The sequence below is a fragment of the Xiphias gladius genome, chromosome 23 (genome assembly GCF_016859285.1).
Source record: "Xiphias gladius isolate SHS-SW01 ecotype Sanya breed wild chromosome 23, ASM1685928v1, whole genome shotgun sequence".
Classification (NCBI taxonomy): Eukaryota; Metazoa; Chordata; class Actinopteri; order Istiophoriformes; family Xiphiidae; genus Xiphias; species Xiphias gladius.
In genome coordinates, this window is record NC_053422.1 from 24253162 (window position 1) to 24269177 (window position 16016).

General features: G+C 38.5%; 2 protein-coding genes across 2 annotated transcripts in view; both read left to right on the top strand.

Annotated features, from left to right (window-relative positions):
- polr1a (RNA polymerase I subunit A) overlaps positions 1-1193 on the top strand; it is a 29915-nt gene extending 28722 nt beyond the window's left edge. Inside the window, exon 37 of the mRNA XM_040119961.1 lies at positions 705-1193. Within this exon, the coding sequence (XP_039975895.1) occupies positions 705-805 (101 nt within the window). The 3' untranslated portion in view covers positions 806-1193. The remainder of the gene's footprint in view (positions 1-704) is intronic.
- A 206-nt stretch (positions 1194-1399) lies between these two features.
- st3gal5 (ST3 beta-galactoside alpha-2,3-sialyltransferase 5) lies at positions 1400-15313 on the top strand. Its single transcript, XM_040119962.1, has 8 exons — positions 1400-1538; positions 2985-3101; positions 6869-6989; positions 9398-9607; positions 10899-11035; positions 11313-11499; positions 12531-12689; positions 14166-15313. The coding sequence occupies exons 1-8, from the start codon at positions 1531-1533 to the stop codon at positions 14421-14423; spliced, it is 1197 nt and encodes a 398-aa protein (XP_039975896.1). The 5' UTR covers positions 1400-1530; the 3' UTR covers positions 14424-15313.
- Positions 15314-16016: the final 703 nt, after the last annotated feature.

Consider the following 16016-nt stretch of genomic DNA (forward strand, 5'->3'; position numbering starts at 1 on the left):
AAGACCGAGAAAACTTTCAGAGAGAACTGCTCGTAGGTTTGTTAGAAAGGCAAATCCAAATCCCTGTTTGACTGCAGAAGACCTTCAGGAAGGTTGAACAGACTCTGGAGTGGTGGTGCAGCGACACCTGCACTAATATGACCTTTCATGGAAGAGGCGTCAGAAGAAAACCCTTCCTGCGTCCTCACCACAAAATTCTGTCAGAAGTTTGCAAAGAAACATCTAAACAAGTCTGATGCATTTTTGAAACAAGTCCTGTGGACTGATGAAGTTAAAATAGAACTTTTCGGCCACAATGAGTAAAAGTATGTTTGGAGAGAAAAGGGACAGCCTTTTGCAGGAAGCATGGGTGGAAATCCCCCAAAACAAGAACCGAAAGACTCTAAGCTGCACAAAAAGCGTTTACAAGCTGTGATACTTGACAAAGGGGGTGTTACTAACTACTGAACATGCAGGGTGCCCAAACTTTTGTTTTGGGCTCTTTTTTGTTATTTTGAAACTGCAAAAGATGGAAACAAAGTAAATAATCCTGTTTAAAGTATTAAAGAAATGTGTCAGTTTTAACTTTATGCCTTTTAGAGATCCGTTCATCTTTTACTCACTTAAATATTCACAGTAGCTTTAGAAATTTTGATCAGGGCTGCCCAAATGTTTTGATTCTGCTGAATGTGTTTTTTATTTGACTGTTTTTCTTCCATTTTCAGGGTCACATGATCAGCTGGTGTCACCCTCAGCCTGCCTGGTGGTGGGGAAGGTAGTCAAAGGGGGAACGGGACTGTTTGAACTGAAACAACCTCTGCAGTAGTAAGGGGAAAACCATCATGTGGCCTTTGATTTCTAGTTTCTCAAACCCCTATAACACACTTCAGTTCCCTGGTCAAAATTGACAGTCACGTTCACACCAAATGTTCTTCAATGTTTGTTTTATGAAGAAATTCTTGAATTATGTGATTTGAAAAGGAATGTAACCCATCCATGGTCAAACGACTTAAGTTTTTCGTTTTGGAAATGAATGAAGTCACTGAGCTGTCACTGTATCATAATGTAAAAGGATGCATTGTGGGAGTTTTTGCCACAAAACTCCAACACAGTATACACACATTGGTGTCATTCCTAGAAGCATCAAATCTGGTAGACAGAGAATTTACAAAAAAATGTTATTTTTCTCCTTGTATTTAATAATAAAATTTAGAATGTGTATAAAATTGTCTTACTGTTTTTGTTTACCAGTGTTAGACCTGTTTCGTTAGGTCTTTTTTTTCACCCTCAAAGTTGTATAAACGGTTTTCTATTCTTTGCGCTTAATGTCAACTGGGCTGTGACACAGTCATTATCTGCCCAAGGGTCAGATATCAAGGCAAGGTTGAGGGATCTTATTACGTAGGGCGGAAATGATGGTTGGTGTACCGGTTACTGATTGGCTGGTTATCTGAAGTAAGGATGGAAGAAGTAGAGCTGAGATAAGTAGCTGGGGAATAGCTCATCATTTACTCTAGCAGAGGATTTCACAATGGCGCGACGCCCGTCTCCATGGAAGGGTAAGTACATAAGTCAGTAAATGATAAAGAAGTAATGGTAGTTTAAATGATAAAATTGAGTGCAAAACGGCGTAAACGGGCTAACTTGCAGTTAACGTAGCTTACCGTTCAGTTCGCTAAAGCAGACAAGCGGCTAACGGTCACCCTCCTTAGCAGGAATGTCAATGAACGAACAAGTAACGGTCTAAGCCACTTGAGCCGCACCTTTTTATATTCCGTTGTTGAAGCTGTTCAGTTACCCGACGTTGTCGGTGCACCGATTTGGGACCGTTTAGTTCGGCAACGTTGTTTGAGGTAACACTCAAGCCCCGATGCGTGACTTTCTTTTATATTCATAGGCCACGTAATTTAAAAAAAAAAAAAAAAAAAATGCAACACGCTAGTGACGTCTTGCTAATCGACCAAAGCAGAAACATGACAGAAAACCATACATTTTAACCAGGAATGCAGTTAAACCTTAAAATGCACATTGTAAGTCGTCATCCTGAATCATTTGCCTGTAAGTCCACACTGCGGGGGACAGTAGCGAAGGGGTCTGCAGTAATTCTTTTATGGATATGTAGTCCCTTAAGGTTTCTTTTACTTGACCTCTTTTGTGCCAGAACTAGCAAGATTTTGCAGTAGCACCTTTCACGTCCCAGCAGCTATGAACATACTTAACCAAATCGAAATCATTTTGAAGAGATGGCGGCGTGTCTGTCTTGTGAAAACCAACATTAACGGTAGTCAAAGCTGGTCATCGACCTGAAGAACTGAAGTAACGTTACTGAACTGTACTGAGTATTTGACTTTAATGCCACTTTTTATTTGTAGTCCACCATATCCCAGAGGGAAGTTATTGTCCGACCGCTGGGAAATTAGTTTTAAGTTGGATATTCAACACGCATTCGCTCCGCATACAGCGATGTCCTCTTCTTCTTTCAACATTAAGTGGCTGCATGCATGTTAATTTGTCAAACATAATAATTCAGTCATATAACAATTTTTTAACACCCTGAAAGAATGAGTTGAATTTTGCTATTTTAATACATTTATAAGTTTTCATAAATAAAATGTTCATACCCAATACCCACAACGTATTTTTACATTGTGGGTATTGGGACATTTGTTTAAGTAATCTATTAGAATGCCCTTTTCACAGCTGCCCATGTGTTAATCCTTATGATGATGTGCAGGCACTAGTTATAATGTGGCTACACTCCAATGACAATATAGTAGTTAACTGTACAGGAGATTCCCCAGTAACACCAGTCCCATCATTTGTATTTGGACTTCTCCAACATAACTACTAATATTACATATTGTTGAGCTTTATAGTATCACAAAACCACAACATGGTTATTCATAGAAGTACTGCCGTTTTTTTAGTATCCCAGCTTGCATTGTTCATTAATGTGGCAAATGATTAACTCTATTGACTGTATCTGACTATCACTGTGTGGTCAGGAAAAGACTCCTGAGAGCCAGGGGACTTCAGGCTTCAGCGGTGAAACTAATAGAGTTCCCAGATTCCATTGTGAATGAGAACAACATGAGGCTTCCTTTACGCTGGGCAGCACACAGGTGATGTTCACACAACACAACACAATGACTCCTGTTGTTCTCTGTGAGCCACAGGCCCTGTTCATACCTGGCATCAACATGCGTCTCGGGTGATACGATCACGAGTAGACAGCTCTAAGAACAAGTGTGGACGTGTGTTGCAAATGTGTCCTGGGTCATATTGAAGGACCGCCTAGTCAACCGAAATCTTAGTCCCACCAGTTTCATCATGAACTGAAAATATTATTACAATTCTCACAGTTTCCCATGCATTGACTTATTTGAGGCAGCCCGCTACAATACCATCATTGACCGCCACATATTGATTTTCTATTTTTTTTTTTTAGTTTTTCAATTGAGTAAAATCTTATTTCGTTTTAGCACCTTAATCGCTCAGCCCCTCCTTGCTCCCCTCTCTCTCTCTCTCTCTCTCTCTCTCTCTCTCTCTCTCTCTCTCTCACACTCTCACACAAACACATTGACAATGGCTTGTCTGTCACAGTTGGACTGGCTAATAACAACAAGGCATTTGATCTTTGCAAACAGAAAAGATGTACGTTTATTTGCATTTAGAGCGGGGACGTGAGACCCGATTGCAAGTGGTCAGTTGAGACGCAATTTAATGTCAGGTTTGACCTGACGTGTAGAAGTTGACGTTTAGAGTTGTCCACTTGTGAACAGATCACCCGAGAGGAATGTTAATCCCAGGTATGAACAGGACCTCTAGTGTTCAGATAGACACAGCTAACTTGCTCTCATCTGTTCTTAAGGTCTTATAGGAAAAAACCAGTGTCACATATACTTTATGCCTTAATTTTTTTATAGTGCAGGTGTCTTTCAGTTACTTTTTAAAGGCAATTTTAACATTTAAAATAATTCACTTGAAGTGAACAGAGATGCTATAAATCTACAGTATAAATAAGTCTCTAAGGAAATATTTATTAGCAGAAGCTTCCATTTCTTCTTGTAGTCAGCAACAATAGGATGTAGACAGTTTTGTTAAAAGGTAGGCCTCCCTTCCCAGGTTTTAATGCAGTAAATGTGGTTAGGAATAGACAGAGAGACTAGTGCAGATGAATAAATAATTTGTATGTAAAGACTTGAATATCCAGCCTGATTAGCTAAAATGGCTCCTGGTTTAACTGATTGGCTTAAACCCAAATCCTAAACAGAGTTTTCACTGAACAGAATGCTTTTCACTCAAATGGGGTAATAGAATTTGCACCACAGAAAGAAAGGCTTTGGTTTTACTAATGGAGGCAGGATATGGGAGTTACTATCAGCCCTGGTGAGTTTGGATAGTCCTTGAGTCCTGAACGAAGCTGAGTAGCTTGGAAGGGTCACAGTTTAAGCAGAACAAAATGCAAATAGGTAAGTTATATTTAAGTCACATTCACAATCTTGTTTTTTTTAACTTGTGGTTTCTTGTCGTTTCCCTCCTACTCCCTGAGTTTAAGCTGTTCATTTGCACGGTTATGCTTGAGTACAGGATCTTTGTTTATGACTGATTGCTCTACATTTAGAGAACATTGCAATGAACTAGACTCATGTGCCATAGTTTTAGAGCAGCCATTTGCAGGATTCATGTTTGTATTCCCTGTATTTTTTTAGCCCAGGTCAGGGAGAATGATGTCTTTCAGGGGTATGTTAAGTTTGAAAAAACTTTGCCATGGTTTTTAACGTTCAATGTACAGACTGGTTGGCTGAACTTTCGTACATCCTGTAAGCATGGTGCAGGATGTGCAGTGCACATCCTTCTCCTTGCTCCATTGCTTCTGCAGGCTGTTTCTTGTCAAGTTAAGTCAACATTAGAAAATAACCATAATCCATACTAAATAGATTAATAAATAAATACAAATAGCACTAAAAACAGACCAGCCTTTTCTAGTGAGATATCATTTTGCAACAGTAAGTTTTGGCAGGGTTAGTATGTGTGACCTGCTGGAAAATAAAAACCCCTTCCATATAACTTTAAACCCAAAAGGATGGCATGAATCTGAAAGATTCAGTGATACTTAATTTTTCTTAAAATGTAGCTAACTCTAGCATTTGTCAAATATCCCCATGAATGTCTGAATGTTTCCACTTCTGTGTTTGTAAAACCTTTTGCATGGCTAAAGTCTCAAGCTGCTAAGTTCAACCTGTGATTCATCTGTGTAAATTTCTTGAGCAGTGCATTGGTGATATTACTCAGCCCAGCCTCAGGGCATACTATATTACATGTCATGCTCTTCATTCAACAACGTAATATAACTCACAGTGCTGCTCACTCCCAGGAAAGCAGTCAGTTTACTAGATAGAAATGAGCTGTATCAGGCTGCATTTTTTTTTGGGAAAATGACAACCAGACAAACTGTCATTACCATCAAAGAGATGTTACTGCTTTGAAATCCAGGCCACTACCTCACAGCTGAGTCTCAAAACATTAAAAGTGAGCTATGAGGAAATTTTGGGGTTTTGAACAGGATGTAACTTGATATTGATAGAATCGAGAATCTTTCAGTTGCTATTATTAACCCCTTCATAGGAAAGCTGGCAAATCATGTTCCCTCATGAGATAAATTGCTATGCAGGAACTCTCTACTGCACATCTGTATAACCTTTGACAGCAGTAAACCTGCGTCTCTGAAAACAGTGGGCCTCTCTGAAACCTCTGAAGTATGTGGTTGTGATTTTACCAGTGCAGAATAACAATACAGCTTACAAAACAATGCTCTCTGCCCTCAAATAGGTAGTCACGCAAGTATTTCCTCATAGAAGACTTTTCATTCACGGTTCCAACCCTTTTATTAGTTGCATTTGGATATTCCTCCATGTGAGCTTGACATCAGGCTGTTTGAACTGGTAGCATTAAAGTAGACATGCTTTACATGTGGCTTTCTGAGTCCTGCCTATAATATGCAAAACTTTCCGTTCTCTGATAGTACAGTCTGCCATCTGTTCTGAAAATGCCAATCATGTAGGGCTGGGCGGTATACCGATGTTTTGAGGTATATCAGTATAGTTGCAAACGTGATCCAGGATGAGGTAGTAATGTTTATGTCTACAGTTTGATGTTGCGCTACATGACCCGTTGCTTCTCTAAAGCCATGCCACTGTCTCTCCTCCCTCACTCTCTCCTCACAACCCTGCCCCCAATCTGCATCTGCATCTGTGTGCAGACCTGGCCCCACTGGCTCATAGGCTCATCTGCAACTAACAATTATTTGGAGATGGTTTGGATTGAAAAGATTGTTATTGTTTTTTGTACAGCTGTGTTTTTGTTAAGCAGGAGAGGAAATCCTTTAATCATACTCTTTTTTAATCAGTGTGATTGTAATTATTAACTAATTACTTAATTATTGCTGTTATTGTTACTGAAAACAACTGAAGGAGAATTCTCAGAGATAGGCCTATTGTTATTTAATATAGGCCACTTATTTTATATAATTTTTCAATTTACTTCTTTTTCAGCTGTATATTTTCAAACGGAAAGAAAACCTGTCTTTGCATTTTATTTGGATGACAGTCTGTGAACATTTAGCCCCGTTTTCTACGAAGTGGGCTAAATGTTCAGTTGTAAGACAAAGCCACACTTGAGATGTCACAAACACTTTATTTATAACCCAGATATATATTGTGTATCGCCATTCAGCCTAAAAATACCGAGATAGGATCTTTGGTCCAAATCACCCAGCCCTAATGGTGATCTTATCATTTACTTCTGTTTGTCAGCTTGTCTCCTCTTGTGCTGAACTTTATCTCTCCTTCCCCTCTCTCCGTCTTTCCCTCTGTGTGTGTGTCTCCAGGCGTGTGTTGGTATTGGGTGTGGTTTTAGGTTTGCTGGTTTTGGTCATGGTCTACTTGCCAGTGATGGAAACAGGGACAAACAAACCTCTGGACTGGCACGTCAACCCTGCACATAAAAAGGTGAGAGTGAGGTAGAGCTTTCACGTTTACTGTAAACTGAAAGTTAACAGTAGTTAAAGGTTCGGGAGTGAGAGTTAAGTTGACAGAGTGGTACAGAATATCTCTAATGGAGTAAAACCATCATTTTTACCCAGATGCTTACAATACGGTAAAGAAAAAGGAAACAGTATAGAACACAGAATTCAAAATGGAGCTGGAGAAACCAAATGACCTGAGTCGCTTTCACCAAGATTGATTGTTGCCTTGACTTAATTCATACATTCAAACTAAATGTTCCCTTAAATGAATATTGTTGGAGTAGGAACAGAATGATAGGCAGTTTTGTCTCGTGGGGTCTGTTTGGGACAAACACCCAGAGTTTAGCAGCACGCTAACAACTGTGTTACACCGTGTAATACAGTGTAATAAAGGGACTGAGGTGAGCAGTCTCTATAGTCAGTCACTCTGCCCACAACAGGCCTCCAGGCTTTAATGACTCCATAACATTAAATTATAGTAACCATGTAATATTTGACCGTGTTCCTTTGACACTTGCCTGAATGTAATACATTTTTAGTCATGCCAGTGGCTAAAAATGGTCGGTTTGTCAGTCAGTCAGTCTGTCTGTTTGCTCAGTCCGCCACTTTTGTCCAGACTGAAAGATTTCAACAACTATTAGACGGATTGCCAGACAGACATTAGACATATTAAATTTTGTGCAGACATTCATGATTCCCAGACGTTGAATCCTGCTTCTCTAGCACCACAATAGGGTTTGGTAAAATATCTCGACAACTATTGGATGGATTTCCATGAAATTTGGCACAGAAATTCATGTTCACAACATCACACACCTGGTGAGGAAATCCCAACAGTGTGTATATTATTGGAGAAGGCTGAGAAACTTTGGCCTGCCTAGCAAGATCCTCAGCAGCTTCTGCAGATGCACAATCGAGAGCATCCTGACCAGCTCCATCACAGTCCGGTTTGGGAGGTGCGAAGCAGGGTACCGCAAGACTCTATGTCAGGTGGTGATAGCAGCCCAAACCATCACTGGAACAGCATTACCAACGTAGGAGAGCATCTTACAGACCAGGGTGGTTAGGAGGGGCTGCAACATCATTAAGGCGAGTAGCCAGCCACAACATGACCTATTCACACTCCTACTGTCAGGAAGGTGCTACAGTGCCACAGCAAGGACAACAAGACCCACAGGCCACCAGGCTTGTGAATGATACTCAGCCACTGCCCTTAACACAAACCACCACTGACAACCTAGCTCTGCCGACTTTACACAGACATTTACATGTCCTTTGCACACTCTACGCACATTCACTTCAGTTGAACACACTCTTGTCTTAATGAAGGTCAACATATATTTTTCTTGCACTTTAGATGCATTTTTGTTATTTATGTCTTGTGTCTTATGTTATGTCTGATGTCGCTGGGAGGTTTTGCAGATTGAGAATTTTGCCTCTCAACAGATGCATAAACATATTAACAGTAAACCAAAAAAAAGTATATTTAATTTGAATAAGCACTTTGATACAATTTTTGATTGCAAAGGGGGGTGGTGTTTGGGATTTCAGTTGGATTTATAACAGATTTAATGGGATAACAGATTCTTCTTGTTACAACTGTGATGATATTGTTATTGTAATGAACTCAAATTCAGCTTCAAATTTCTGGTGTCTTCAACAGCTACCGATGGTTGCAAAGGGGGCTATAAGCACATATTTTCAAGATCTAAATTATTGATCTGAGGGGACAAATTAAATGATCTGAGCATATGAATTACAATTTTGCATGAGGAGGTGAAATATTTATTTAATTGTGAGAATGATTATTTGCCAACAACTGTTCAGCTTTTTAGGTACTTTTGTTGACTTACTCTTATGACTATTTAAGACATGAAATACTGATCCATTTAAGAAGTTACTTAATCAAATGCAGTAGGAATTTAAGTTGTAAACTACTCAAATTCAAACTCAAGACCAACCAATATGCACCTAAAAAGGCTCTTACTATCCCACCTTGTTTCAAGCTCATTACAGTTCTTCCACGCATTGTTAAACAACCAACAGTCAGTCACCATGCCCTGTTTTCCAGGACTGAGGACTGCTGACAGTTATTTGTGACACTGACGTATAACAAAAAACCTTAAACATCAGTATTTACACACTACCACTTGTTTGCCTGCTGCTGCAGGACATCAGAGATCACGTAGGACGTGCTGTACTTTGACTAACATGGTTGATAAAATCCAGCACCACATGTCTATGAACTTAAATCACGTTTGAGATTTTACAGGGAACTTATTTACGATTTATACCCTGAAGGCCTGCTGCAGAGGAAACGGTTCTGGAATTTGGCGCTGTTAGTCACACTGTAATTACATTTTGTCTTCATAACCTCTGTTTTGCGTGCAGCTGGTGCATGAGCATGTGCTCCGAGTTCTGGAGGGGCAGTGTCATCCTGGCAGCACTAGGCGGAGCTTGTTAACTCAACTCCCTGCCCCTGGTTATGTGGCCCAGCCCTTCTTGTCTAAGGACTTGCAACTCCCTGAGGACCTTTTCCTTTATCCACCGCCATTTGGATTCAGAGGCCTTCAGGGCAAAGTGGAGGATCTGCTAAAGCTGGTGAGTGCAACTTCTTTCTCTCTGTCATTCTATTGTGTCTTACTTATTTATTTAGTATTGGACAATTATATACAGGGTAGCCATATTTATTTAATGGCACCTTGAATGTTCCTGACATCTGACAAATGGAAATGCTGAAACAAATCCAAGGCTCTGTGTGTCATATGCAGGTGTCTTACCTTGATTGGAAGCTGCGTCTGCTACATAGTACTTGCAAATATAGCACGTTGGTACACCACAATTGTTGGTACAGCTGTTGAGCCTAAAAGAGGCTTGACACCTAACTAACAATAATCATATTTAAACATCCACCAATATAATATCATTTGTGACAATATCTTCCTCAGAATGATGATGTAAGATATTTGATAACAACAATGATAACGTTATTTAGATGCATGATCCGTTTTGACTAGTACAATATACAAATACTAATTTATTACTCGTTATTAGTTCTCCGTATTTCTGTAATGGCATTATCGATATCTTGAAAATATTTTATGATTCAGTAATACAATAGCTTGACTGGATTCACATTATAGATATATTTCATGTGTGACTAATCAAAACAAAAATGTATGATATCTCTGATTACATTCTGACTAAAAGGGCACATTTTACTTTTGCCATTGTTCTACAGACAAGCTAATCTTAACCTTAAATTTAAGATGTCTTCAATTTAGTTTTATCTCATTAACAGTTACATATTTTATTCAATCATTAATCACCATCATCTAATTTCCACGTCACTGCTGTGTTATGATATTAATCATAATAATATTAGACCCTATTTGTCAGATGCCTGATCAGAAAATACTGGACCACAAATTCAAAAGGTCTGCTGTGGCACATACACTCACCTACAGGTTTATTAGGTACACTAGATAAAACTGATGCAGTCTAATACAACAGGCCTGCAGTAAATCCTCCCTTCATGAGGATTATCACGTTCAGTTTTCAGTGAATCTGCTTGAAAGAGGTGTTGATATATTTTAATGGAGATTTTGGAGGCTTTAATTTGTAGTGCCGTTCCACTGTACTGGGTTATACTGCAGATTTGTCAGCTGCACATTAATGCTGCCTATCTCCCGTTCTTCTCCTGTTAAAAGTACAATCTGCTTCTTCATTGTAACGCTTTCTAGCAACATCTGCTGGATGACAGCAGCAGTCGCAGCAGCTTTCATTTGGGCTAAAAATAAAACAAAACAAAAGTGTATCTTTATGTTCCTGTCAGTACAGAACTTTTTGGGGCATAAATCTAATGATTCTATCCATGGACTTTTTTGAAAAGCTGCCAGACTCTGACTTCGCACCCCAAATGGAAAAGACATCAGATAAATGTCAGCGCTGTGTGGTCATGGGAAACGGAGGCATTCTCAGAGGCCTGGAGCTAGGTCCACTGATAGACCGTTTTGACACCATTATCAGGTTAGAAACACAAATGCAATGATATGACTGTATTAATCCACTACACACATAATGGTCCTTGGCAGCGTTGCTTATGGTTGTGACTAGAAACAAAGACGAGAGGAGTGTAGATTTCAGTTTGAATCAAGTTCCTCGTCTTCTGGTTATCATGGTCATCATCATCATCATCATCATCGTCACCCCCATTGACACTTCCCTATGTTTAGAATCAGTAAAGCCATGAGTCAGTTTATTACATTAAAAACCAGTGTTTTGACTCTGTGCCCTCCTCTTTCAGGTTAAACAGTGGTCCTCTGGGGGAGTTCAGTGTTGACGTTGGAAATCGAACCAGCATAAGGATGAGTTACCCAGAAGGCACGCCACTCCACTGGGTCGACACAGACCCACACACTCTGTTTGTCGCTGTGGTATATAAAAGTGTAGACATTAGCTGGACGTCTGCTATGATCAACAAGCTTGCTGTGGTAAGTAGTGGTGGTGGTGTGTCGGTGTGTGTGTCTGTTTATTACTAGTTTGATAAAACTAGTCCTTATTAAATATTCAATAGTGGATATCCAATTATAATGCAGTTCATTTAAACATGAGTTCTACTGATTTTGAGCATCAGAAACCTACAGTAAATTGCTTGGTCCCTTGCATGAAGTGGGGTTCAGCAGCTGTTTTACAACGACAGTGTGTTGCATTAAAAAGTAAAAGAAAAAAACTTCTGATGGTGTCAGTGAAAGATGGAGAAAAATCCAGTTAAAGCAACAATAGCTGGGGTGATCTTCAGTTTTCGGTTTTCACACATTTACAGTAGAAGACAGTCAAAACATGGTCAAGAAGCAAAACAATTCAAATCATCTGAGAAGTAAATTGATTTTTTTCTGAATTCAAATTAGTTTATCAGTCTCATGAAATAAGGATGTTCAAGAATACGAATTTAAACTCTAATCTGAATTTTGAAAAATGTGTGAAATGATAAAAAAAAAATGGAACTGAGAGAAACTATTGCATGCACCTAAAGATGAACCGGAAGGAAAAAACATTGAGCAAATCATATAAATATAGCTCAAATTTAAACTGTCTCGAAGCATAATGTACATAACAAAGTGTTGACAGTAACCCTGAAAGAAAAGCTGCAAGTGGTTGACAGCAGTGACTGCACTCACCACCTCTATTCAGTCCCCATCAGAGCCTTTATATGATTTAAGACTTTCACTCATTTTTGGTTTTCTCTTACACAATAATGTGGAAGATCTTCTTCTTTGAATGAGTCTTCATGCGGAGCTACGTAAATCTTTATTTCCTTTAGTTGTCTTTATTATAACATGAATTTCCTTTCATGTTGGCCTGTTCCTCCTATTTTTTTAAAATCTTAATTCCATCTCAGAACATAGTCTTTGTCTGATCGAGATTGAAAGCTGATCTGTACTCTTAAGAAAGAATGTTTATATAAACAAAGGTTGCACTTTCTAAGAGCCTAGCTATAACACATCTGTGCTTCGTGTTGCAGCCTCTGTGGGACAGGCTCTTCTTCTGGCAGAAGGTTCCACATCAAATCCCTCTTGAGCCCCACAGGTTCAGACTTCTCAACCCACATGTCATTAGACAGACTGCAATAGACCTACTGAAATACCCTCCACCCAGACCACGTCTGTGGAGCTGGGACAAGGTAATACACATTTCCCAAACCAGGAATTAAATCTATCTCTCTGTCCGTCTGTCTGTTGTCACAAATGACAAATATTAATTAACCTCTAAAGCTATTTATAGTTTCTTTTTTTAACTGGGTCATCCTGTCCTGTCCTGCAAATTTATAGCCAAAAATTAAAGTTCATTTTTTAACTTTTTTGAAGTTGAATTTGTTTTTCGGTTATTTGAATTTAATTGAAAATGCAAAACACACTTTGAATTCTTTGTATAAGCAATATCTTTGTGCAGTAGTTGCGTATGCAATTGTTGTGCTTTGCCTGCTCAAATCATGAGGAAGACAAGCAGCTACGTAATGTCTTGTAATGTCCCCTTTTCATGTCCAAATAAAAGAAACCGTGTTTGATATGTAAGAAACAGAAACTGTATTAAATATTGGATTATACCACATACATTATATTCTCACCTAATGAGGTACTCTGCCTTTGTTCTTCCGTTACTGCAGACGTGCTGATATGGAAATGTCATAGTGATGAGTATCTTGGCCAGATCCATCTCATCATACAGTGCTGTTTTGACAATGTGAAATATATAACAAAGTTAGTGTGTGTGGTGGTCACAAAGACATCATGAAGTCTTTGCCTTTTTTTTTTTTTTTTTTTTTAAGCTGTACCAAACCAAAAATGTTTAGAGTTTCCCATCACATGTACTGTAGCTGTGCCCACAGTTAGCTGTGTAGGAGAGGCTCCCCCTGTGACTAGTTTTGGATGTTGAAAAACTGACATTAATCAAACCAGTGTTACCATTTCAAGTCCTTATTATAATTATAAACTATTATCAGTAAGAGTCCTTTCCCTACCTCACATTATCTGTATTGAAGGCAGAGCTCAGGGGAGCAGATGAGAATAATGACATTAAGATCATACTTGTGTGTCTAATACCGAATATGTGTCTCTTACGACTTGTGCATATTTTTACCGAGCAACCACATATATATACATTGTGCACGGTACATTGTTGTAGTATCACATTTTTCAAAATTTTACCAGCTTTACTTTATAAACTAAACTGCCAAAAATATGCCATTTGAAATTTCTTACCTTTCATATAAACTATAGAGCTGAAATGAGTATTTATTTCAAACAGTAACAGTCTCTCAGTACAATGTATGCTAAATTATTGTTGTGAAGGATCTGGACTAATGATCTATGTAGGTATAGAAAAATATCAAATTGAAGCCGGAAATTAATTATTTAGGTAGTTTCTAATTGTGACTACAAAAGCTTTTCACTTGGAAAATACAGGAATATAGTAAAACACACAAAAAAAAACAATAAGGTTTCAGAAAATAAGATCATTACTGGTGGTTTTCTGTTGAAAGAGGAGTAAATACACAGATAAAGTTCAAGAATGGAAAAAAAAAACGAGTTAATAAAAAATTATGAAGGTAATGTTTTTCTCTTTAATATTCATTTTGGGTCTTGGTTTTTGTCTGCAGAATGTGCCTACCCTGGGTGTCTCTGCGCTGAATTTAGCCAGTCTGCTGTGTGATGAGGTCAGCCTGGCAGGCTTTGGCTACAACCTCTCCCAGCAGGGGGCGCCGTTGCACTACTACGACCACCTGCCCATGAGCTCCATGCTGCAGCAGAAGATGCACGATGTGGACAGAGAGACTGAACTCCTGCAAAGCCTTGTCAGAGGAGGGACCGTTACTGACCTAACAGGGGGGATTCACTGCTCCTTCTGCCCTAGCTGACCTCCAGACATTTGAGTGTAAAGCACTTACCTTTTTTGTTGTAAAGTGCTGGCTTTTTAAGAACAAAGTACATCCTGTTTGGAAAAACAGAAAAGCAATGGCAAGGCTGAGGGATTTGAAAACGTGAAGAAAGAAAAAAAGAAACGGACAAGAGAAAAACTTGGCCTAAAGACTTAAATCTAGTCTAATTGTAGTTTTTGTCACAAAGTGCTTCTTGAAGAACAAAGGACATAGAAAACAAAAAGAAAGTAACTAGTAATATCAGCACCTACTGGACTACCTGTCTTTCATATCTTCATATCTAATTTTGAATTATTTTATTCAGTATCAGCATTAGAGACTTGAAGTTCTCCATATATTCAGTGTATTACAGGTATTTTAAACACCAACAATTATGGACCCCAAACAGTACCTTGTGCTGATAATATTAAAACATAGATAACTTATCCACCTCTGAATTTAGGGCTGCTTCAATTGGTAATACAATATTGTCCTGTTGGTATCTTTTTTTTTTTTTTTCTTTTTCTTTTTCCGTTTCTACATCTGCAACTTGGCCAAGGAGGTTCTGTTTCCATTTTTAAATGGATACCAGTTTGTCTACGTGACCAGCAGAATGAGATGAATTCATCTTCATGCTTGACTCTTATTATGAGTTTAAGAGACGATGTAAAAACTCAGAGAGAAACTGAAGTTTCATGATGCACATTTCTTTTCTACTGTTTTTAGTCTTAAGTTATTAAGAAATTGTTACTGATATGTACATACACTGGAAATGAATACATTATTATACAGTATGTGAGCAGTTTACTTGCATGTGAAGGGTTTTTCATTAATCATTTGAAAATTGTTTCTTTTTGCTTGTCATGTATTATTTGTTATGTCTTAATAAAAGATATAACTCAGCAAAACATTGTTTAAAAAAAAGTAGGATTTAAGGATTTAAATCTCTTGTTTATGTCCACTAATGTACCATTTAGATAGACCAACAATTCACATCAATGACATCAGTTTATTCTGTAAATCTGAAGTTTAATTTCAGCATGTCAAAGAGAGTGCACACGGGTCAAGTCACTCTAGGTTAAATATTACCAATTTACTTGCCTTCTCAGCAAATCAGAGACGGACTCTCTGGCTCAGAAACATGAGGAAACAGCTCATACACTGCACTTTGTGCAAGTACTAACCACATTGACCATAGTCTGACAAGTAAAACCGCTGACCAAAAGACAACTTGATTTGCCTATTGTATAACAGCATCCTGTCTTGCACTCATACATGAGTTGATTGCTGAAGTTCATGTATAGTTTTCAGATAGACGTGATTACATTTAGTCCTTAATGAAGCTACCAACGTTTGGTGGCTTGGAAGTCTTTCACATTATCAGTTACACTTTAATCTTTCTCTAATCTTACTATCGCCTTTCTCGTGCATTGCAGTCTACTAGCCATATGATCACCGGAAAGCAGACAATTTTGCCTTCAAAATTAAGTGCAGAAATACCCTAAAGTCTTTACACCTTCAAAAGACAATCTGGGAAGACTAGACTTGTGTTTTAATTTAATTAAGATTCTTCCAAAAAAACCTTTTAATGCA

Excerpts from the sequence above, each read along its gene's own strand:
- st3gal5 (XM_040119962.1), top strand. Across the intron at positions 3,102-6,868 it reads TTACGCTGGGCAGCACACAG|GCGTGTGTTGGTATTGGGTG; the intron begins GTGATGTTCACA and ends GTGTGTCTCCAG. Across the intron at positions 11,500-12,530 it reads TGATCAACAAGCTTGCTGTG|CCTCTGTGGGACAGGCTCTT; the intron begins GTAAGTAGTGGT and ends TTCGTGTTGCAG.